General features: G+C 46.6%; 1 protein-coding gene across 1 annotated transcript in view; it reads right to left on the bottom strand.

The window, feature by feature from the left end:
- The window catches only part of LOC147732521 (carotenoid-cleaving dioxygenase, mitochondrial-like), a 457,961-nt gene that overhangs the window by 56,882 nt on the left and 375,369 nt on the right, over positions 1 to 25,710 (bottom strand). The window contains exon 9 of the mRNA XM_086957054.1: positions 15,127 to 15,264. Coding sequence (XP_086813180.1) covers positions 15,127 to 15,264 — 138 coding nt within the window. The remainder of the gene's footprint in view (positions 1 to 15,126; positions 15,265 to 25,710) is intronic.

Raw genomic sequence — 25,710 nt, 5'->3', positions numbered from 1 at the left:
AGGAACTACACTACAATGGGAGATGTATTTTTTTATACTAGTTGGACGTGCTCCTCTCCAAGGGTCAGCGTGTTACTTGAAGCGTACCCTGTCCTGCTACTCAACGATCATGGGAGATGTAGTCCTCTGAAACTAGTCGCATTCCTATAACACTAAAAGATGAAAACTAAATCTGTCTGTATTTATGGATTACATCAGTAAATTAGGTGTGCTGAATCAGGATATGATATATGGCATATCATTCATTTGTTGTGCCATGCACATATTTTTATATATTTATTCTAGGCCATATTTATAAGTAGCATATGCTTAGAATGCAATACCCTAGTTATGTACATTTCTGCTATGAGCTTCTTGTACAGAGTACAGGGATAGTTTTATTTTATTTTTCTTCAACCTGCCACCTATGGGACTCTAGATGGCATTTGTCTGTTTCTAATGCATGTCACCGTGAATACATGGCAACAGGCAAGTCCCTTACGTTTACGTAGGGTGTTTGCAACTTGCAGCAGCTACAGATATGAGTTACAGTTGTCACTAAATAACATCATCACTGAGGCCGTTCTGTCAATTTCTAAGCGGTATATCACCACCCATTTCAAATCATTTTTGGAATGGCCTACATATTGAAAGTCTCTTAAACGTTTCATCCTGTTTAAGAATTCTTTATTTGTATAATTGCTATAAAGAACAGCAGTATACAATCTTCAGACAGACAGCATAGCACCTGAATTACATTACGAGGAACTTCTAACTATAGCAACATAGTGGAATCATCATATATGTACAGGATAGCCAGAATAGAGATGTTTCAGTTTTATGAGTAATCCCACCAGTCCTCCCATATCTTATGCTTTTGAGTGTCCCCTTGTGCCGGTTACACAATCTCTTTAACTTTTGCACAGAAGTCCATACAACTTGACCATTCCAAGATTACAGGTACCTAAGCATCTCTCAGGTGTCTCGCTGGGTCTTTTTTTGCCACCAAGAACCCAGTAGCTACGAAGAAGTGATTGTGACATGCCCTCACCCCCACTCTTCCAGTAAACCCATTATTTCTATTCAAGGATCAACCAAGACCAAACGACCAATTACTTCCCTATTTCTGCAAATATAGTTTCCAAGTATTTCTGAATGGTCAACCATGGGCATATCATATGGTAGAATGTCTCCTCTTGGGCTGTACCTCTAATGCAGTGGGGGGACCTTGCTCTGCGTAAGCACCAGAGCTGCCTTGGTGAATAGTAGAATCTACGTAAGTATTTAAACAGTATAATGTGCAGTCTAGAGGCCACAGCGAGGTACAGTGAAGCCATCGTTGCCTCTCTCCAATCATCACCATGCAGTTCCCCACCTCCAGTGCCCATCTATTGTAAGATTTTGTAAGGGTGGCTTGGGTGTTGAGCATCAGGGTTACACAGAGCTGGGATATTCCCTTCTTTTCTGTTCTATTCATCACCAGCTTATATTCCAGGAAGTTACTGTCTGGGAGCTCTCTCAGCCCATGCCGGCATTCCATCACAACATGCCCCAGCTTTAGATATCGGCGGACCTGTGAATTATGTAGTAAGAAGTCAGCCTTGAGCTCTGTAAATTATTTTATATGGTTGTGGGTCCAAACATCCCTTAGCGTGGAGATACCGATCATGTCCCACTGTGCGAATCCCCAGAGATGCCTTACCTGCATCAATCTACACGGTCACAGTGGAGTCACCGCCATAAGGGTGTCATAGTCTTTGACAGATTTTAACACTGTGCTCTAGCACACCAGAAGCAATATGGATACCACAGGGAGAGACTGTGGGATTGCCCCTCGTAGAGCATATGAAGTAGCAGATGTTATTCAATGCACAGGAGTTCTAGCCATTACAGGGGGTTGTGTCTGTCTCCATACAGCCAGTCATTGATAGGGAGCATTTGTGCTGCCCAGTAATGTAACTGAACATCTGCCCATCCCACACCAGCGTCATAATGAGATTGGCGGCATTTTGTGAACAAGACACTCAGGATCGCCCCTGTCCCAAGGAAACCAGATATCATTGATTGAATATTTCTGAAAAAGTTAGGTGAAAGTATGTATGGATAGTTTTGAAAAACATAAAGCAACCTGGGGAAGGTTATAATTTTAAACAGGATCCCCCACTCTAATAGCAATATGGGGAGATTATCACATGATTGAAATTTACGTTTCATCAACCCCGTTAAGATGCCAATTTTTAATTCCCGTCTTCTATCTTCAGAGATGGTTATTTCCATACCCAGGTATCGGAAGTGATCGATCGCCACTTGCAATTGTGAAGTCCTTGACTTGGGCAGGGGCTCCAGGCAATACGAAAATGGACTTTGACCAGTTTATCCTTAGTCCAAGGCATCCCCATTTATATCAGGGATGTGTATCAGCCTTGGCAACATAGTGTCCAGGTCCTGCAAATACAGGAGCATATACTCTGCATGAACAATATTCTATCTTTGTGGCTTCCATTCCAGTGGAGGCCCCTAATCTGGCCATCCCTGCAGACCTATTTGACCAACGGTTCTATGACCAGGGCGTATGAGAGAAGTGAGAGAGGGCTCCCTGCCGGACAGTGGTCCGATAACAGGCCGTTGACTTTAGCCTGCGCCCACAGTAATATATAAAGCATGTAGACTAAACAGATAAAGCGCGGGCCAAAGTTAATTTTTGGCCAGATTTAATGCTTTAATGGAAGGTGTACAATTTTGAAGGCTTTATCCAGGTCCAAGGAGAGGAGGGCGCCGACCTCTAACCTCCCAGGACTTGGAAAGGATGAGGTGTAAGAGCTGAGGCATTGTCAGGTGCCCCTTATTTGGCATAACCTATTCTGGCCCTCATTATCATTGAGCAAATGAAAGGTGTACAGTCAAAGGGCTTAGATTTTCACCAGGATTTTTGCTTCAGTATTGATTAATGAGATTGGGCAGTTTAACAGTTGCAAAGATCAGGTGGTTTGGATTGTTTAAGTAATACCAAGATCGTTGAAGCTCATAAATCAGAGGGTAGTATCAACTGTTCATAAGTCTTGTCAAAGAGTGTTTTAAGGTAGGATGTTATCAACAAGGTGTATTTCTTGAAAAACACTGCAGGAAGCCATTAGGACCTGGAGATTTCCCAGAAGCCGTCACCACAATTGCCTCTTGAACTTCCCCCTCGGTACCGAAGAGATCGAGGTCCGCTCTACCCTCACTGGACAATGTTGGTGTGGGCAGGTCCTTAATTACTGGGGTCTGGGTCTCCAGAAATGGGGGTTGTACACGTGCATAGATTACCTTGTGACGTGCAGCAAACATTTCCGCCATGGCTGTGGGGTTGTGTGTAATGTACCATACGCATCCCGAGTGGCCTGGGCTTTCCTTGAACTAGGTTTGCAGTTAGTTTGCCAATAGAGTAATTTCCCCATTCTGTCACCATGGTCATATATCCTACTCTGAGAGAATAGCCAGCCTTCTCTAGCATGCCAGGAAGCTTCTGTTTTAGTAAAAATAAAATCTCCTCAAGGGATCCCAATTCAATCAAACTTCAGCATTCCAGCCAGGTCTTGGCTCAGGCATTCATTCATCAGGCATTCGACACACCTCAAATTTCTACCATCATAATCAGTATCACATACGTATCAAAAATTGCACAAAGTTTTAATGTTGTGTTTGCCGACCCACGGCCAGTTTTCAAATCAATCACAAATATTATACATATACCATTGTCCACATAATCCTTATGTATTCAAAATACTTTATTTTATAAAAACTTGACATTACAATGAATCCTTATGTATTCAAAATATATTTTATAAAAAACTTGACATTACAATGATTCAAATGCAAATGCATAGACCCGGCCCCACAATTAGGTGCAATTTAAAAATAAACAGAAGTGTAAGAAATCATAAATATAAAGAAAATGAAATGGGAGAAAACATAAGACAACCAACATGGGTCTATTCAAATGATGCTAGTCCTCTATAATCATTGCAAAAGATCTGAGAAGCTTCATAAAAATGGTCATCTACTGTATCACAAAATGTTAGGCAGATTCTGCACACATAAAGTAGTGTGTACCCGTGACTGTCTAAAAAACCGCTGTGAGTGCCTAGCAAATGGGTCTCTTGTAGAAGAATAACTTCTGGCGCATAATGCTTTATTTGACATGATTGCCCCTATTTAATTTTATCATTCAACCCATTGATATTCCAGGATATTACATGAATCCCTCTCACGCTAACTCCCCTGTGCTTGTTGTCCACCAAGACAGATAGTGACCTGTGTCGAAGTCTGTGGTGCCACTGTCTGGTGTACAGTAACAAGAAAATCAACACAACTCAAACAAACCCAAAATACCTGCCCCCGTGTTCCCCCACTCTATCCTTCCATTGTCGTCCCTACATAACCTGAATATTTCTATGCAATAACAAAACTAGATTGGGGTGAAAGGTAAGGCAAGCTTTTATTTGGCAGGGGTCTACCATTAACTGCTGGCATACCTAGCATGATGAAGGCTAGAATTAAGAAACCATATAACGAGTTTGATAATCTTGGGTGGGGGAAAGGGTTTTGTGTGTGGCCCGAGGGTCCACCACATCCCAGTGGCAAAGCAACTGTGTGTCCTCGCCTCCTGCCTCCAGCCACTAAGTATTACATTTGTCTGCTGTTATTCCTATTACCTCATCCCCCATCTTGACCGTCGCTTCTTCTGCAGATTCGAATGTGCCTCTGCGGAAGCCATGGCCCTCTGTCCCCTCCATGAGCTGTTCAGTCTTCCTAAACTTCTGCAGCTGTCATCAGACCCCCATCTGTCTGCTGTGTTCCATTGAAGGCGGTGCAGGGCCCATAAACCCAGTCTCCTAGATCGAGCCCCTAGGGAGTTCGGTGTGTTCCTCCATTCACTGCGAGGCCTGCTTCGGTGACTAGAAGAAATGGGTCTTCTCTTGGAACAGGACCTTCAATTTCAAGAGCAACGTGTATCGCAGCTCCATCACCCTTAACTTCTGTTTCACTTGATCAAAAGATTGTTGTTGCCGCTGCACACTTTGAGTGTAGTCAAGAAGATTAGGATACAGTGGGCTTCATGTCCAAGAGAGTCCACTTTCCACGATGAGCACATTACAGTGTCTCGGTCTCGTTAATTGAGGGAACGGGCAATGATCCAGTGATGCCCCCAATGCTCTTTCAATTAGGAAACATGTAAAGAAGTGCACATTTGGGAGGTGTTTCAGCCATCGTTCCAGGAAACGAGGTGAGTCGGTCGCCTCCATCCCCTCAGGGAAGCACACAAGCGTAAGTTATTGTGGCAGGAGCACCCCTCCACAACTTCCACTCACTCATCCAATTCCAAGAGTGTCTTTTTCAACTTCTGCAGCGTTGATTACATTTTTTAGAGTTCATCCTCCAGTGTTGAGATGCGCCCCTCCGCATCTGCGACACGGTATGTCGCTTCCCAGGCATCTTGCCATAACAAACTGGCGTTGCATCTCACTTCACCTATCTGTGAGTTCCAAGGACTGTTTGGTGTCATCTTCGGCGTTGGTCCCTGCCATAGATATATAGGTTTCGAATGCAGGCACTGCTACCTTGACGAATCTGTGACTACAGGAGTGTACCTCCTGCCTGACTCGCATGACTCCTGAATCACTCATAATTAGGGTTTTCTCAAGGAGGAGTTTTAACAGAAGGTGAGAGACTTGGGCCTTATTTCTATGCATGATATGAATGAGTAGATAGGCAGGGATCCTACCAGCCCTGACGAAGTTGCAGACCTGTATGGGCTTTAAATGTTGGCCGAGACATTTCGGGACATAAATTGTCCCGAAGCCGGACCCCCAGCCAAAGAATACAGTGTGCAGCTGATAGCTAAGCTAAGGGGCGCTGGGCTCAGGTCTAAGTATGATGCGATCATTGTGATTGTTTCCCTGTGTTTAAAATTCTCGGGCCAATCGGACAGTTGTTGTGTGAGGCGCTACGCTCATAGCTGCCAAGGGTTCAGATTGCTATGTGTGACATTTTGATAATTTCAGTGTAATTATGACCGACATTTCAATGACAATGAGTGACACTTTCTTGCGCGCAAAATCAACGCAATGAAGACAAAAGAAACATTTAAATATCAGAAAGTACAACACCCATTTGAGCAACGAGAACTCTTGTTAAACTAGTGATCACTCCTCCCCCCTCCTAAGAACTCTTCACTGGCTTCCGGTGCGGGAACGTGCCTTGTTTAAACTAGGCTGCATGGTGTTCCAGGCCAGGACTGGCCTGGCCCCCCTGTTCATATCATCGGCCATCAAGGCTTATGTCCCTGGCAGAGACCTCCGTTCCTCCACCCAACTTCTCCTAGCGGTGCCCCGCTATCGGAGAAAGAAACAGGGTGGCTCTAAATTTTCCACTCTTGCCCCCTTGTTTTGGAACTCGCTCCCTTTTTACCTTAGGTCCCTTACTGATTATTCCGCCTTCCGTAAAGCTTTGAAGACCTTTTTATTTCCTCAGGCTCTTCCCTAGGTTATTGTTTAGCTTTCAACCACTGCTTCAGTGACTGTCCCCGCTCAGTGGGTTGTTCCCCTTCGCTAGCGCCAAGAAACCGTCTAGGTGTATGTTGCGCTTAATAAATATTTTAAACTTAAACTTAAACTTACGAATGTATATTTTTTGCCCAGGCTGTATTAATTCGAGTCAAAATAGCAAAATACTGCCCCTATATGCAAGGCCCCATACAGGAAGTTTTTTAAATTGCTATTACCCCTGTGATTGGGATTACTGCTTGATATACTATTTTACCAAATTCATATTGTGCATATATTTGTGGTTTCTATGCAAAGTATTTAGCTTTGTGTTCATTAAAGTACCATTCCTTTTTTTAAGTAAAAGCACCGACTGCACTTTACAATAAATTGTCCATCTGATTGATGCAGTGATAGTCTTACAAACGGCTTGAGAGAGGGTAAAACCATCTAATTCACCATTTTCCCTGTCTGCGCTAAGTCCTTGTAATATGTTTGCGCTGTTACTGATATTGCAAGGACTGAAAATGTGTGGATTGAAAGAAAACTCTGCATAAGTTTTACGAACCAAACAATATTGCTACCCTGTTATACTTTATCAGCGGCTAGCCGGACCTCTTTTTCGAAGAGGAACACTAACTAAGTAATTGTTAAACTCCTTCAAACTCTGTGTGCAACAGTAAGCACAGTATGAGAAAAACATAAACGCAGACGGTTTCTCAAGAAAGGATTGGCTGATACTTGCTTGGGCGCCAAAACCATCCCAAAGAGACTTCACAGCTCTCCACATAATGGAACCATTTCTTATTAGGCACATAAAAACTGTAAAGTTCAAGGCGCAGCGAGTATACAATTATGTGCCCTTGAAAAAAAAATGCTTTTCATTTGCAGAAATGCAAACAGCAGGCGTCGCATCAGCAGGCACATTCCAAACCACTTGCCAGGCAGCTGACTCTATTCGGTGGTCTTAGGGAGCACGAGACGGAAGAGTTACCTGGGGGCCTTAATGGTGATCAATCAGGTCATATTGTAGAGAGTAAGCCACGAATCTTCGAAAACAGAGACCTGAGTTTTCCAGCCAGTTCCTCTCTCAGCAATTATATTTGCGGCGGCGGCCTGGGGTCAAATTTACAGCAGTTTCTCAATCTCAGCTCCTCACACAGAGAAAGCTGAGCCACACGGACCTGACAAAGGAGGCGGCAGCTGGCCGGTGTGAGTCCAGGACCCCCGCCATGATGATAAGCAGTAACGCCTCTGCCTAATTCCTTCAAAAACAAATTCCCCGCCTTCGGCACCAGGACATGACGTCACCCGGAAGGCAGCACCAGGTATGGCTTTACCTGACTGTGGCCCTCTGTTATGTTATTACCCTTTGTAGCCTTTGCGCAGCCGCACTTCTGAGAGCCACGCAGCACACATTTAGGATACATCAAGCTGGCACTGCAGGCACTGCAGGACTAAGGAGCAGCGCCGTGCTGCTTGCTGCCACACTCATGATATATTACTGTGTTAGGCAGGGCTTCGCTGACGCTCAGGCACTATCCAAATGCGCGACAATGCATTTCAGTGCGGTGATGCGGATCACCACACGGAAATGCGTTAGAATCATGCCTGGTGCGTGATACTTGGCAGGACTGTGCGCTGGATGCCGCCTGTGGCACCTCTGCGCTCCTTCTGGCATTTCCACCGGGGCCTTGTCTCCAGCTCTTGCTCCTCCTCCAATGGGGATCTGAAAAGTTTCGGAGCTTCTTTCGGGATGTGGGAGCAGGGGAACTGAAGCGACTGGAGGTGGCTTGCTCAGAGCAGAGGCCAGCAAACGCAACACACCTGAAGCCGCAGTTACGAGGGGGGGGAGGGGGGAAACTCTCCTGGTATCGTCAAGAGTCCCTCGCTCTGCAGCAGGTTTCGTTTTGCAGTCATCCACCTCTTCCCTTTCATGGGGTTAGGTGGTCCTTTCCCTCTCCCAGACTGAGAGAAGGCCTCGCATGCACATTGCCATTACTGCTAGTGCCTCCCCGTGCATCTCTCTTGCAGGAGTGCTACCGCTGCTACAATACTAACAGTCACACCTGTAATCTCTTTACCACCGCCTGCCCGTGACTGCTGTCGCGTACAACTTCCCGAAAAGACTGTACTTTTCTACCCTTTTATAAAACACGGGGTCTGCACGTCGGTGAAGTGAGCAGGTTTGTATACCCTTTCTCCCTTCCTTTCAAATTCTCCAGCTTGCCGAGGGCTGGCGGCCAGTGAATGAAGCCTACTGTGTGTTTTAGTGCATTTCTGCTGTAAAGGTTTGTTATGTGTTAAATGATTATATTTCCTGCGCTGAATCATGTTTGTCAGGCCGGACCACTGCTGTGTTTGTGGGGCTCTAGTGGTTCCTTTACCCTATTCAGAGTCATGGGGATTGCAGAGGTTTTGATAGTAGAGCAATAGCTGGCTCTGCCATCGCAGCACATTCATTCAACACAGGGCCATCAGGCTATCAATGGCTACCCCACTGTATTCAAACCATTACTAGCAGGGCACAAGCGGGGGTAGTGTTTTGAAAATCCATTATCTATCTAACCCCGGAGTAGCCCTATCTTCAGTTTGCTCAGAGTTAACTTGTACAATTCCGATGTTGTTCCGGCCACTTAGTGGGTGCATACTGCAGAGCTTGAGAAGACACACCTGTGACCTGTTTGTTTCAAGTTGCGAGATATCGTGACTCGTGAGCTGTTAGCTTCGTCCGTCCCACAGATGTGGAAACTAAATTGGGTCTATGCTGGTATTGGAAGAACTGGAAGGCACAGACACAATGACATTTGTAGCCAGTCAATACCTCATTAGCTGTAGCCTATATACTTATAAAAGTGATTAAGACAGCATGGCAACCAAGACAGACATGGAGAAAAATTACATTATATAGAGTTTGGCAGAGTAGTCTGCCACAAATGTGAACATGTCCGCCAAAATCTTAGTAAGTCCATTAATATTTTGTTTGGCAGATGTTGCATCAGGCAAGGAAATGTGCAAATCTGATGAGTTTGGTAGTCAAAGTTCTCTCTATTATTTGTTGTATTTTGCAACAGCACTCCAGCGGTCACACCATTTCCCTTTGTGTGCAAATCTGAGAGTGGCAGTGAGCCCCCTATTTCCACAAATAAACCAGTCAAGCTACTGGCTCCTTGAGTGGTGTTTGCGACTGGAGGAGGAAAGTTTCTCACAAAGGTTTGCTCTGCTGGGAGGTTGTAAGTGATACAGATTGTCTTGAAGATGACATGTACCTTAGGTGGGAGCAACAGAACCTCCTTCGATTTTAGGGAGATGTGGTTAAGACTTGAGAGATGTGAAAGACAGGACTTGATTGCACTAGTGACAAGACCCTGTTAGCTTCCTTAAAAACGTGTTCGCCTCACTGCAAAATATGTTGCACTGACTGTTGTTGTGGAGCAGCATGTAGTACTGATGCAGTGTCTGTTAGTGTGTTACTTGCATTTATTCTCTGATGTGGTGGATAACCTTGCATGCTTCGGAGGCATAATTCACCTTGCAGTAAAATTATATTATTAGCGTCAATCAGCTTGTGAGGTTTGATGTGACACTCCAGAGCAAAGGTTAGAAGTTATTGTTGTGATGTATAAAGCATAATTTATTCATAGGATGCAAACGTTCTAAGTCTGTTTTACATTGCTTCTGTTCTACTGCCTTCTTTTGAAAGATTCCACCACATTTGACTGCGTAGAACATTTGTACCTTTAATTATTAAAATAGAGAAAAGGAATTTGATTTGGCCGTGCAATACAAGAGGGTGGTTAATAGTTACCCCATTCTCTGAGTGAAGTTTTATTTCAGGCACACCCTTCCCTTTTGTCTTGAAAAACTCCTCCAATACCTCCACTTGTCAGTGGCATACCTCCTCCATCCAGTGCTTACATGAAGTGTAATTCACACTTTGGAGCAGCTAAAAGGACAACAAGGAGTGGGGCAATGACCACTTCCCTTCAGCTTTGGAAGTTATCTTGTATGGTGGAATGTTTGCCTCTTTACATGTGGGAGCTGTTGGCCTAATTATTTTTTTTTACTACTCAGTCATGCATGCAAAAATGTAATTAGGTAGGATGTACATTCTGGCCCAGACCTTTCCTTTAGCAGTGTAGTAGTAAAGCTCATAGCACTTAAAGTACCCATCAGCAAATATAAAACAACTTTAAATAATGGAAATAAACATTTATTTATAAAGCAATCAATAAGTCATATATTGAGCTATCTAGTCTAGGGAATGAGTTACTTAAAACCTAATGTAACCTAATCAACACAAATGCACGAGCAACTCTAACCTATTCTTCAGGGGCGTGTAACACTAACCAATATGATATTCAATTCTATGTGGAAAAAGTAGGTATTTTACTCTGATGGGCTATCTTGAATGCCACTTTATATCACGTAGGAACTGGCTAAGTAGACAGATCCAACCTCTTTATGCAACATTGTTAAAATTAATTGTGGTTATTGCAATTTAGAATGATTTATTCATGAGGCCTTGGAACTGATGATAGTTTTAGGGGAGGCAGTGGCCTGTTTCTGTTAAGCACAGTGGCTTCCGAAAGTCTTAAAAATCCACCATTTGCCTACTAATTTTTCAAAATTTTCCCGGGGGGGGGGGGGAGGCAGAACCCCCCGAACCCTCCTTAGGTGGTTCTGGCTCGCTCGCTGCGCTCGTGCAGGGTGAACCAACAATAGTTTAGTCCCTCACCACTTTCAAATGTCACCAGCCGCCACTGGGCCAGACCAAACAAACTTATGACTGAATTCACTGAGGCACTAGGCCTCTCTGATGTGGGGCGGGAGCTACAAGCAGCAGATTCCAAATGCAGGTACTTTTCCAGTGTGCATGGTAGTCTCTCCCGCATAGATTACATTTTAACATATACGCCTCAGTAGGTAATTTTCGACGCCCTCAGACGCTACCCAGAGGGATTTCGGATCACTCCCATGTGGGGATTGAGGTCACTCACAGCGAACGGCAGCTGCGAATCTAGGATCGGTACATTCGGCACAGACTATATGGGAGACATATAAGGTGGTCTTAAAAGGCTATGCCCTGTCGCTGAAAACAAAGTATGTTGCCAAAAGACATGAGATTTTGGGTTCAATTAGAGGAGGAACTTTGGGGACTTGAGGCCGACCATGCGCAAAATCCCTCGGATGACTCATTACATAGTTTGACTTTGAAGCAAGATGAATACAGGCTCAAGGGGCGTGAACATCAAAACAAACTGCATCAAGAAGACTTTGCCAAACTGCTATTAAGCGTTGAGAGAACTTGCTTTAATAAAGCGTGCAACCTTGCCCTGCTGGAGGATTTCAACTTTCATCTCCTCTATGCCAGACCGATTTTATTCAGGACACTATACCATGTGTTAAGAGACTAAGAGCACGTGGCCTCTCTTTTCGTGCCAAGGTCCCTGCTCTTAGGAACTCGCTCCCCCTTCAATCAGAACAGCCAGAACCATTTTCAGTTCAGGAAAACACTGAACACCTGGCTTTTTTCCAGTTATGGTCCCTCTCTTCACTCCTCTGTTTTAAGCTGTTGTTACAGTCTGTTTCTTCCAGTGGACTAGCGTTGGGATGCCCCTTTGCTGGGGCAGCTATGCTCTTTACACATTTTATAATATAGTCTAACATCTGAGAGACAGACTAAAGGCCTAATTATGACTTTGGGAGTATGGGAGCGGGAGCGGGCTGCCACACCACCATCCCGCTCCATCTTTGCCAAAGTGGACCACCGACTGGCCACCAGATTAGGAGGTTTCCTCTGGTCTGATGGGCGGTCCTTTGGTGGTCCTGCAGCACTGTCGTTCTAAGGTCTTAAAAAGCACCACAGAGGGACTGCCAAAGCTCGTTCCTGCATGGTATGGACTGTGAAGTCCATGCTGTGCAGGAACATGGGGTCATTGCACACTGACGGGCATACTATATGCCCCCCTGCATGCATCTGTAGACTTTGAGGCAACAGGGGGCCATATCCTCAGTGCCACACTTTTCATGGCAGGCTCACCGCTATGAAAACTGTGGCATCTAGGAAACTCATATTATTCGTGTCAGTGCTGCAGTGGCACCGCCAGCATATTGCAAGACTCTGACCACCGCTAATTAATAGACAGTTAACAATATCCAGTAATTGAAAATGTCTACCTCTTCATTAATGTTATTGGTAATTGGTATGGTTGAGTATTTGGAGCTGCACTGACATTTTTTGGGTAGTTATTTTACACCATATATGTACTTGAGTTGGGCAAGTAGGACTAGAATTACTTTGTCCATTATTCTAATCTTACTCTAAAGGGTAATAGCGACTTGGTCTGCCTATATAGGGGAAAAGGTTGCTTAGCTTGGAATGAATCATGTCTAACAAAAACTGCATCGAGAATGTGTTGGATCGTTCATTATTTATTTATGTAAGGCCCAAGGCAGACATGTTCAGCAAAGAAGTTAATACCTGATAAGGAGTCACTTGACAGCTATAATATTCATTACTAAATTCACAGACAACAGATAGCTATTTGACACGTGGTTCTTGGTATTCTATATTTTGAAATAGTGTGGGATCTATTGAGCAAGGCAAGTTCATATCTCAATTCATATTTACAGACATATTTATAATGCTGCTTAGGCCATTTGCGGCCGCAAAAATGCATTTTGGTATATATGAATCCCAATTTGCAATTCAGTAGCATGTTACCAAATCGCAATTTGGAATTACAAATACATACCTATGTGGTATCAGGAAGGGGCGTCCCTTCCTAAAACCGAATCACAGTATTATGTAGGAATGTTTTGTGACCTAAAGGTAGTTGCAAGACATTCACATTTTACCACCTACTTTAAGTAGGTGGTAACCCATTTGCAAAGGGGAAGGTTTCAAAAGGGGACCCCTTCCCCATTGTGAATGTATGCAAAAACTTTTTTTTAGAGCAGGTAGTGGTCCCGCGGACCACTGGCTACTCTTAAAAAATGGAAAGAATACTTTTCATTTTTCTTTTTTTTAAACGCTTCTCGTTTTCCTTTAAGGCAAACAGGCTGCATTAAAAAAAAATACTGCTTTATTTAAAAGTAATCACCAACATGGTGGTCTGCTGACTCCGGCAGGCCACCATCCCTGTGATTATAGTATTTCATAATGGGTTGCATATTGCCAGCTACTTCAGGAATATTAACAAGGTAGGTAGCTTTGGGACTCATTAGGAAATGCTAAATGGAACTCATGGAGTTTCATACATTCAAATAGCAATTACCTAATTGTGAATCACAGAGAATCGCAATTAGGTAATCGCTATGTCCAATAATTATACATATGGTCCTTTGATCGTAATGACAGATTCAGGGGGTGGAATATTAGCGTAGTTAGTTGTCGCCATAATGCACAAGTGGCTGAGGATAATGTTTAGTTTAGGTTTTTGTTGTTGTTTTCACAACCACATGTTGAAAACAAGTGAATTTGAACACACCTACACAAAAAGCAATCTTGTTAATGAGCACAGAACTAATATGCCATTGTACTAAAGAATTTTACAATCGCAAGCCCTGTGATTTGCAATTTCAAAGGATGTGCAACAGCAAAATCATATTTTAATATTTAGTTAATTATGATACAGAAAAGACTTTACAAATCAGAAAAGTGCTTTGCGATACATTTTTAATCTCAATTGGGAAGGGGCATGAAAGGGCTGTACTGTCCTAACTGCGATTCTGCACAAGATATATTAACAGTTTGCTACTGCATTTGTGGTCGCAAACCACTGAATTGTTTCACACTTCTCAAAGAAGGTGGAGCTCGGGAATCGTGCTGGATGTTTTGTGATGCAACGTATTCATAGATAGGTTGCACCACAAAATTAAAGACTAGTTGCCCGAAGTTAGTGAGCAACTAGCAATCACTTTTTGTGACTAGATGTTAGTAAACATGGCCCTAAGAACACACACATTTGATCTTCGCTCACTAAGCACTCCAGAACCTTTTTTTACACTGGTGCAGGTTTCAACCAAGTTCATATTTTGCAAATGAGTTCAATATCAAGTTGAATTTTCTGGGCAAACTGAAATTCATATTCAATGAAAGTGTGGTGCACAATTGTACCAAGGGGTTCGAAGCAATTTGGCTCTACGGTAACAAAAGCTGAAATAGTGATTATTCATCCACACTCACTTCAATTAGCATGCATGGAGTGACCCAACTTTAAAGTTATTGAGCTTGGAAAAACGAAATATAACAAGGTGTGAGATTCTGGAAAAAAAACATCTCATCTTTCAGTAATGCAGCACTTTCCATCTCTATAATATAAGAGTTCCTCCAAATCAGTCGAAACGATAATAAAAAAACGTGCATATTTATTTACCAGTTTGGTAATATGTGTAGAAAACAAATTATGCAAGCCATTTTGTGATATTACCCAGACTCAACTTTCAATAAAGTCCAGCAATACCATTTTAACGCTCACAAATATCTAATTTAACTATGCCTAAAATACTAAAATTTTAACTTAGAAACTGGAGTTAATGGAAATGTAATTAATATGATGTTGCATCACAAGGAAACGTTCCTTTGTATGCATTAGAGTAGCAAGGTGATAGTTCTTACCTTGCCATCAGTTGTTTTCACAGCAGTTGCAGAGGTGTAAGGCAAGTTGTTGAGATCTTTATCAACAGGAGTCTTTGAATCAATGGCCATGGGCAAAATAAATCTACGAGGATAATTTTTGGGCATCATATTGTAGATCTGCAACAAAATGCATCTAATAAATGTTTGCACCAACCACATGTACACAACTCATTCACATGTAATACATATGTACATAAAACATTAGCCTTTCTAGCGAACACGTTGTATGAGAGGTGTGGCTCACTGGTTAGAGGCGGCAGACCCGGAGGCTGAGAACGGCCCGGGACCAGGGTTCGATTCCCGACGCGGCAGGGTCGAGGACCAGGGTCAGCGGACTGATAATTCTCGCCTCGGTGCCCACTTTGGGCAGTGATCACACTCGGTAACTCTGGGCATTAAGCTTGCCTCATCTCTACAACGGCCCCCCACAGACGCCGGGGATGCCTGGCTTCACCTTGGAGATACCCAGCACGGGACCATCTCACAGGGAAAGCCAGGACGGGTTCCCCAGCGGTCATTCGCGCCAGGATACTCCGGTAGTAATTGAGCGCGCTACAAAACACCTTACATTTACATTTACATTTACATTTACATGAGAAAGTTACATATTCCAAAGACATTTTTATAACGACTTCAGCTATGTAAGATCAACGGTCCAGAAGACTGAGCTTATTCATTTAATTTAATTTCATAAAACTTTATTCTGTGCATATCAAAAATGACCATATACTGACAGAGAAGTGATCAGAAAATCTGTGTTGAGAATTTAACAATGAATGCAGATGACAGCATGGCATGCAGTCATCCAGAAATGAAGGCCCCAATTCGGAATGTATCCACTTAACATGGATGAAATAGCTCAGTTGAAATAGTTGCTAGTTATTTCAGCAACTCTCTTCCAATTACTAAAAGTAACTAAATACATTCTTGAAAATTGCAAATATTTGTGTGGTATTAGTGTGGTACGACTGCCACACCTCTATGTAATTTCTATTTTTTCATAATGTTGGAGAGTGGATCAAATAGCCTGGTTGCCAGACTTGTAGCATAACTGGCAGTTCCAAAGGACCCCCCTAAGTGTATCAGCAGTGACTTTGTAAAGGTTTAATTTTGTGTTTCAGGGTAACTACATAATCTCCTATATTGCAACACATAAAAGTGTAGGAACTAATGAGGTTGAGAGCGATATAGCAGAGCATCCATGGATTGAGCAAGCAGGTAAGATCAACGGTCCATAAGACTGAGCTTATTCATTTAATTTCATTTCATAAAGCTTTATTCTGTGCATATCAAAAATGGCCATAAACGCACAAAATAACACATATATAGACAACTATGCAGGGATAATCAGTAAAACACTCATATATTAAAACATCATACTTTTCCTAGCATAGATTGATTTGTATAAAAAGGTAGCAGTAAAAAAGCAGATATCCAAATTATGCATATTAAAAATCATTTTCATTGTATCGTTTACAGAGTGGACTCCATATTTTATAAATATCGGTTTTAAATAGACACTATGGAAATTCTTATAAAGATTACATAGCAGAAGAAAGTGCAGTGTGCTTTGTTTGGATTGACCGTCGCACGGGCAAGGGCCAACCGGGTGCTTTTTAGGAAGTGGAAAAGCCACCAAGTGATGTACAAGCCCGATGCCTCAGCCTAGTAAGGACAAATCTGTGCGAAGGTCTTGTCACCTCACTTTAGTATAATTGGAACCCTTCTCTTTCTACAAATTTATTATAAAACATACAGGTAGACAGTAAACCATTGCTGCTCGCCCACCTCTTAGCTCTGTAGGTCATAAACATGACCTTCATCTCGTGTTTTGATATTGCTACAGCAGCATACAGGTCAGCCACAATATTAATATCAAAGATTTCTTTAAAACTGTATACTATATATTTTAGCCAAGGGATCCTAAGATGATTAGCCAGAGTGAGACAATCATTAATTACGAGTCTATTAAGGGCTGTTTCCTCCTTTTGCCAGATAGAACGCCAAATCATTAGCGACCTTAGGATATCAAATCTGACAAGTAATTAATCCCTAGTTCTCTGTGGATTAAATCAATTGGGGCTGAGGTTGGTAAACAATAGTTTTTTGAGGAAAATATTTTCCTCAGTTTGCAAACAGCCATTGGAACAGTGTCACCACACCCCGGCCCCATATAAGGCGATAGACGCACATCTGGATTGATAAATCTGCATCATATCCATAATGCGTCTGTCGCCTATCTTTGCCGCAAATCTGAAAAACCCCATGGGCACTTTTGGCCATCTTTGCATGCACATTGGTAATTTTGTGCGCCCATGTTCGATCTCTGGCGAAGGCGATTCCTAAATAGCAAAATGTATCAACTTGGAGAACTCTGTCCATCAATAAAAAAGGTGTGGGACCTCTTACGGCCTACCCCACAGATCATAGTGTGGGTTTTAGTTTTATTGATAAGCAATTTCCTGTCCTTAATAAAAGCAGAAAACCGATCTATTAAACTATGAAGGCCGATGGGGGTCCTAGACAGTAACACGGCATCGTCCGCATATAACAATACCGGCATGTCAAGCCCATTTACCTGGGGAGCATCGGCACTTGTTGTTTTTAAAACTGCATCTACCTCATTTATAACAAGCATTTACAATGCAATGGTTTTGCCTTTGTTAAAGTTAGAGCTATTGGCATTGCTCTTGACATTATTTTTATGTATGTTTTTTTTTTAACATAAATAAATGGCATTGTCATTTACAATGCCACTAGCTTTATCTCGCAAATGACACACACAAACACCCACAGAGAGCCCCCCCCAAACACACACAGCCCCCCCACACCCACACCCACACAGAGCCCCCACACACACAGCCACACAGAGCCCCCCACACACACAGTGCCCCCCACACACACAGCCACACAGAGCCCCCCACACACACAGCCACACAAAGCCCCCCACACACACAGCCACACAAAGCCCCCCCAAGTATAAGGTACTTAAAATGAGTAATTTTGTCAAAATGACACGTCATGTATAAGATTATAATGTGTTATTACGCATGCTCCGTGCGTGCGCCTGGTATTGTTTGGCATTAAGATGTGATACAAAGTGACCAAAATGGTGCTGGGGCTACTGGACCAAAATGCATTACATTCACCTTGCTACCAGAACCCACGATCTGGACGGAGTTCGAGCATTTAAAAGTCATTTAAGACATAACACATCGAAAACATGCCACTTCATACACAGTATACTTGACGAGCTATAGCAACACGTTTTTCAATACAACGGGGATGGACACCAGTACATGGCTGGGGCTTTAAGAAGACGTCACCGTCCAACGCGTTACTAAGGCGGAAGTAAATGCAGCGCTCCTTTTCATTGGCCTCACATGCCCATCACGATTGCTAGTCGGCTTGCTACAATGAGTCATTACTATCGGAAACCGCATCCGACTGTAATCTTACGTTTTACAGTATTTTTACACGTACCCTCCAAACAATGCTTCCGGATAAATTGGTGCAATATTTTTTTTATTTACCACCCAAGATCCCACTCCTCCTCCCGGCAGTGAGAGCGCAATGAACAACAAATTAAAGTCCGAAGAATGGTTTTCAGGAAGGGTGTATTGGCGGCGGTTATGACAGTGGCAAGAGTAATGCGGAGGAGTACGTTTGCATTTCGGGGTGGGCATGCTGGGAACGGAGGGAGACAGGATGGCAGGAGATGGGTGGAGGAGTGCACAAATTACGTTCTCAGTTAAGGAAAAGATTGGGTACCAGAATACTTTATATATAGTACAACGAAAGTGCACATGACAGATCAGATTGTGTGAAGTCCAAAGGATCACTTCAGAGTTAGCAGTGTAAGAAAGGCATGTACGGAGGGCGTGTGCACCCTATGTGTAACCTGGATGTGTTGGTGAAATACAACGCGACTTTCTGCAAGTTGAACGAAACTGCTTCCGAATTAGTAAACTACCTAGGACCGTTCACTCTATACCCTTCACATGTCGGATGGTGTTCAACGCGGGCTGCCGTTAGTAGCTGACTTTATTTACTACGTGATTGCAAGATGAAAGTCGGCGCTTTACAAAACTGAGGGCATTTTTCCTTAGTTCCTTTAGATTTCAAAGAAAGCATACCTTTGAGTTGGCTACTCGCAACACTTGTTTTTTGACAAAACTACAGAATAGTGCATTTCGGTTAGCACGCTGTGTTATGTTTTCTTTATTATTTGATTTTCACTAGCATGCCACACATTCTCAGTTAGTATATTGTATTCGGCCAGTTTGTAGCATCCACTTCTAATCTAGACTGCAGTCCAATTTACAGGTTTTCTGTTGCTGACATTAACAACGGGTGGTCGGAAAAGGGGGGGCGCTGGCGAATGGTTAGAGGCTCGTTGAGGGTTGCGGAGACGGGGCTGGGGCTCAGGAGCAGAGGATGTGGCGTGACAAGACGGGGGCTATGCTTGGAGCTGGGGGCTCAGATGTCTGAAGGACGTGGGGGGATGGGGGCAGGGTGGGCGCCGGTGGGGTGAGGGTGTCCCAGACTGCGGGGGTGCAAGGAAAGTGAAGGAATACAGGGGTGGAGGGGGGGTGGGGGGTCGGGAGCACGCAGAGGTGGTAGCAAGTCACAGTGGGGTGGGGTCTACTCCTAGACAAAAATACGAAAATGCAAAAAAGGCTGTTTAAGGGGATTGGGATGCATATGTTTTTGAAGTAAAAAGGAGCAACAGTGAATGGATCTGGCCAGAACGCATGGCATGTCCAGCATTAAGTGGGGGAGGGTCCGCCGCCAACAAGGTTTTAACTCCAAGCCGGGAAATCGGAAAGGGGAGGGGCGTCCAGCATCGCTAAGCTTTTGGGCAACCCTGTCCACACCATGGCAAATATGCCTGGGTCTTTCATGTACCGCCTGACTGATGGAGGTAATTCGCGCCGAAAGCAAAAAACTCCAAAGACAATATTTTTATATTCACCTCGACAAATAAACGTCATAAGGACTAAGGCCCCAGGCGCTGCCGCTCACGGCGATCGTGCTAAGTGCATCATCGATGCCACATTTTAAAAGGTCGAAACAAGCAATGGCGGGAGCGTGACTAGAGGGGAACTTAGAGGTCCAGTTCGTGCCGGCCCTTCATGATACACCGAAGGTCAGGGGAGAGAGCATTCTGGAGCCAGTTAGATGTTGCACGCAAGGTATATTACAACTCTCTGCCCTCAAACTACATACACACCACAAAGTGCCTTACTTCCTGCATGCGCCAAGCTTAAAGCAGTACACAACCACCACGCTTAGCAAGAGAATGGCAACATGGGGCATCACCCACAGACACCCAAGTGTTGGTCCTGGAATCCCTAACGGAGAAGATGCATTTCTGTCAAACTGTTTTTTCCTAGTTTGTTAACAGAAATGTCACTAAGGAGGCTCTGCAGAGACTGAGGAGGTGTATGCAGAGACTGAGGAGGTGTTTGCAGAATCTAAGGGGTGTCTCTGGAGACTGAGGAGGTGTCCGCTGGACAGTCAGCACGCACCCTGCCCGCTCTCACCACTCTGTCACGCACCTCCCGCGCAACGTCACGCACACTGGCAGCCCTCCCCTCCCCCTGCACAGTCACGCACCTCCACCTCCAGCACCGTCATACACACTGCCAGCCCCCACCACCCTCCCCCTACACAGTCACACACCGCCACCTCCTGCAGCAAGCCATACACCAGCTGCCATCCTTCAACCCAAACGTATCTTTAGCCCCTGCTGTTCCTTCTGCGCGCACACACTGCCTTCCCCGTACTCCACCATCCCCGCACCGCTACCACCCCCACCAGAAACCGCACCTCCTACAGAAGTGTCTCAGCACGTGCCCTGCCTGCCACCACACACTGTACTCCACGCACATCCACACACAGACGTCCAGCGCCTGCAGCTGTGCGGTCTCATCACACACTGTCCGCCCTCACACTCTCCCTTCCACACACTCGGGCAGTAGGGGTACGCCCCATACGAACACCACCAGCTCCTGTGCAATTCCCTTCTCTCCACAATGACGCACACTGCCAACACTTGCTGCGGGGTGTGAGGTCCATCCGCACATACCTTGAGCTCCCACACTGTCCTCACACACACACTGCAAGCCGAGGCTCTGCTGCAGAGGTGAGAGTGGCAGCAGGCTCCTCACAGCTTAGCTGCACTGCACCTTAGCAAGGACACACCCTGCAGTGTCAGTGCGCACAAGACAAAGAAGGAGGCACCGGCTTTTGAGACACACCTGTCGGGGGTCCACTGCTCAGCCAGTGCTCGTCAGTATTTTGAGTATAAGTCCTGTGGATGTCACTTCTGAGTGCTGCCGGCACGTGCGCTGCTGTCCCCGCACCCCGGCTCACACTCTGGGTCCGATCCAGCCTCGCACTACCTTCCCTGCCACCGGAGCGCGGAGAGTGCAGCCGGGATTCAATGCGAACGGCAACTTCAAAAGGAGGGAAGGAAACGGCTCCCTGAGCGCTGCAAACCTTGCGGGGGCTTCTAGGCGACAGGAGGACCCTTGGTGTGACTTACACAGACCCTGGCAGCACAGACACCCACAGGTCCGAAGAAGTAACGGGCGAAGCAAGGAGCACCCCTGACAGATCCCACTGGAAGAAGAGGGGGCGGGGCTGATCCCTGTGGTGTGAGAGCAACAGATCCCACGGGGGAATAAGAGGGACAGACCCCAGCTAAATAAGCTCATAAATATATATGTATATATATATTATATATATCCCAGCGGAATAAGAGAAACAGACCCCAGCGGAGTAAGAGGAATAGATCTTATAGCAAAAAGAGAAATATATCTGAACTGAACAAGGGTGGAGGAACAGATCCCAGCAGAGTAGGATAATTGATCCAAATGAAAATGCTGACGGGAGCCGGATCCCAATAGGATAGCATTGAAAGGACAGCGAGCAGGACAGCGGGAGCGACGGATCACGGCGTAGAAAGAAAGAAACAACTGGTCCCAGATCACAGCGAGACCCAATCACGACCAGATCCGAACAGACACCAGTGAGGCATCCGCGGAGCACGTGGGAAAGGGGCGTGGCCAGAAGATCTGCGACCGAGAGCAAAGACACATCCAACTTTACACGGAGGGGCGGAGGACTGTACCACCGGATCCCAGAGGAGTGCACAGGACAGATCCACTGGCGAAGGGTGGAAAACGCGCGCCCCGCTTTCAGCAGTGGACAGAGCTCAGCAAGGTGGAGGAGTGAGGACAGAGCTGACCTCGGAGGCCGACTGTGGACAGAGCTGATCTCAGAGTGTGGACAGATCTTCCAGGGACTGCAGGTGGTGGGGTGGGTGAGCGGGGGAGGAACGGGATGGTGCGGGTTAGAGGAGCTCGAGGCGTTGGGGATGACTGTGAGCAAGTGGGACTGGACTGGGACAGGTAAGAGAAGCGAGGGACTTCTAGGTGCTGTGAGTGGGATGCAACGCTGGAGAATGTCTTCCAGGGACTGCAGCGGACGGGTGAGCGGGAGAGGAACGGGATTTGTGCGGGTAAGATGAGCTCGAGGCATTGGGGATGGACTGTCAGCAAGCGGGACTAGACTGGGACAGGTAAGCGAAGCGAGGGGCTTCTAGGCGCTGCGGCTGGGGTGGGGGCGCGGGTGAGTGTCTTACATGTACTACAGGTGGTGGGTGAGCGGGAGAGGAACGGGACTGGTGCGGGTAGGAGATCGAGCCGCTGGGGATGAACAGGACTGTGAACACGTAGGAGGTGGACTGGTCCAGGTAAGCGAAGCGAGGGGCTTCCAGGCGCTGCCGGTTGTTGGTAAGCAGTTGAGACTGGACTGGTGCAAGTTAGAGGAGCATGAGGCTTTGCGGCTGGAGGGTGATCAAGTGGCATTAAACGGTTCAAGAAATCGAGAGGCTACTGGGCGCTACAGTAGCGAGAGTGAGCAGGTGCAGCTGGACTGGTATAGGTAAGAGAGGGGATTTAGGCATTCTGGGGTTAGAAGGGTGAGCGCAGGGGTTTAGAGCGTTCCGGAGTGAGGTGGGAGGGTGGGGGGGGGGGGGGGGGGGGTGATCCGGCTAAAAAAAAGGCTGCGGACTGGTCAGGATATTATAGTGAAGTGAAGGCACCGCAAGGAAGTGAGGCGCGCGCAGCAGGTGTCTGCGAGCGCAGCTGGAAAAGTCAGATATTATCACGGTCTATGGGAACAGAGCGGCTTAATTAGCAACTAGACACGGAGAGCGAGGCAGCGGTAGGGGGGCGGGAACGGGGCGGGGGCGCAGCACCAGTGTCGCACCGAAAGGAGGGGGCGCAGCAACAGCGTCACACGGGCAGGAGGGGGCGCAGCAACAGTGTCACCCGGGGAGGAGGGCGGTGCAGCATCAGTGTCACACGGGGAGGCAGGGGCTGCGCCGCCGCTCATGTGTGTCTGATTTTAATCCGCACTAACGAGCCAGGGAGAGCGCTTTAAAGGGCGCTTTAATCTGCGCCAGAGCGGGCGCGCCGCGGGCAGCGCGGAGATACGGACATAAAGGGGGAAAATAAAAATACAGAATTATCGTGAGATACGTAAATAATACCGTGTGATAAAGAAATGAATACCGTGAGATGCATGAATGAATACCGTGAGATGAGTAAATGCCGACGAGGAGGGCACAGTACGGCCCTCTGTTCTCGGGAGATGTGGGTGCGGCCAGCTCGCCACAGAGGCCCACGGCGACAGGGGCAGCAGGTGAGCATGTCGCCAGGGTTGCAGAACACCCCTGCCCCCCCAGAGCTTACCTTTACCTTACTGCGGCAGCTCAGACGAGCCTGGCTTGGCCCCCTCAAAGTTGGTGACGCACCTACGCAACACAGGCCGGCACTTCCGCTTGTCCCGCCCCCGGCCTGCCTGACTTCCGGGTCGCGGCCAATCGCAGCGCAGCCCTGGGGTCGGGAGGCCGGACAGCGCCTCCTAATCTCCCACCGGGCCGGCGGCAGTGTAAATACGGGGCAATGCCGGGTGGGCACCGGCTTCAATTAAAATATAAAGCGAGGTGGCACTCGCTCAAAGGCGGCAATGTCCCTGGCAGGGTGGGCACCTGCCAGGGGGCTCAAAAAAATCGGCAAGGGACGGTATTGAGGGCGGGTGCCGTCAATGCCGGAACAGACTCGGGGGCGTTCCCGAGAACTGGCTTTCGGCTGACGTCGCCAAAAGCCAAAAATTCTCGGGAACGCCCCCGAATCTGGTCCTGCATTGATCGACAAACGTGTCTTCCAATGGCTAGCCTCCATTTATGGAGCTAGCCAATTGAAGACGGGGCGGATTCCAAGCCCCATGTACTATTCTCATTAGGTTTTTTCTAGCGAATGCTTACTTCGTAAGCATTGGCTAGTCAAAACCTAAAAAGGGTAAAAAGCAGTGGAGCATGGACACAGCCTTGTCTTATATCACTCCTAACCTTAAATTTAGGGGTACACTCCCCTTTTGCCCCATAACAAACACCGGTTTGAAGGTTTTCATACAACCGTGCTAAAAAGAAAATGATACCTTCCGGGGCCCCAAGTTCTAGCAGCTTCGTCCAAAGGGTGGAATGATCCACCAGGTCGAAGGCACTACTTAGATCAGTGAAGCAGAGGTAGAGAGAGCCCTTTTTAGGTCTCGCGCCTGCGATTGCAGGGGCGAAAGCCCCTGCTGTCGCAGACCGAGTCTATTGTAATAATTTCAGTCCTTTTTGCTTTCAAGGACTAGGCAGAGCGGACAAGAGGCTATTACGCGCACGCAGCCTGCCGGAATCGGATCAGGTCGCGCGCATGAACACGCTCTCCGATTCCGGCAGTTTCTTCACAACACATGCACAACACACATACAGCCCAACCCCCCCGCCGCGCATACACACACATACAGCCCCCCCCCCGCCGAGCATACACACACGCACACACAGAACCCCCGGCGCTTACACACACACATCTCCTACCTCATCTCAGCGTGTCTTCTCGCTCCCTTGCCCCCGCTCCTCTGGTGCGCGCGCCGGCTCCTCTGTGGTGCAGTTCTGTGCTTGTTCTAATTATCCGCGGGGTGGGGAGCGGAGCGGGGGGAGTTGCGGTTCAGGGTTCTCTCATCGTCGGGGCTCGCAGCGGCAGCAGCGTTAGGACCGGCTTTCCTGAGAGTCCGTGTAGGGCAGGACTCCGCCGCCAGGCCCCGCCCCCGGTGCAGCGCCCGCCCGGGGAAGAGGACGAACAACAGACTCCAGAGGGGGCGGACCAGCAAATAGCGGACCACGAGGGCTGGGGACACCGGCAGGCTGACAGCTGCTTCACCACACCGCGGCCAAAAGAAGGAGCCGACCTCTGCCGGAGCCCAGAGAGAAGACAGCAGCCACCCGAGGTCTCAGCTGCCCAGAGACTGTTAGGTGAGGTGTTACGCGCACGCAGCCTGCCGGAATCGGATCAGGTCGCGCGCATGAACACGCGCTCCGATTCCGGCAGGCTCTTCACAACACATGCACAACACACATACAGCCCAACCCCCCGCCGCGCATACACATACACACATATACAGAACACCCCCCCCGCCCAGCATATACACAAGCACACACAG

This window comes from Lissotriton vulgaris, chromosome 2_1, assembly GCF_964263255.1.
Source record: "Lissotriton vulgaris chromosome 2_1, aLisVul1.2, whole genome shotgun sequence".
NCBI lineage: Eukaryota > Metazoa > Chordata > Amphibia > Caudata > Salamandridae > Lissotriton > Lissotriton vulgaris.
Note: the sequence above shows the minus strand (reverse complement) of the source record. Positions and strands in the feature narration are given on the sequence as shown.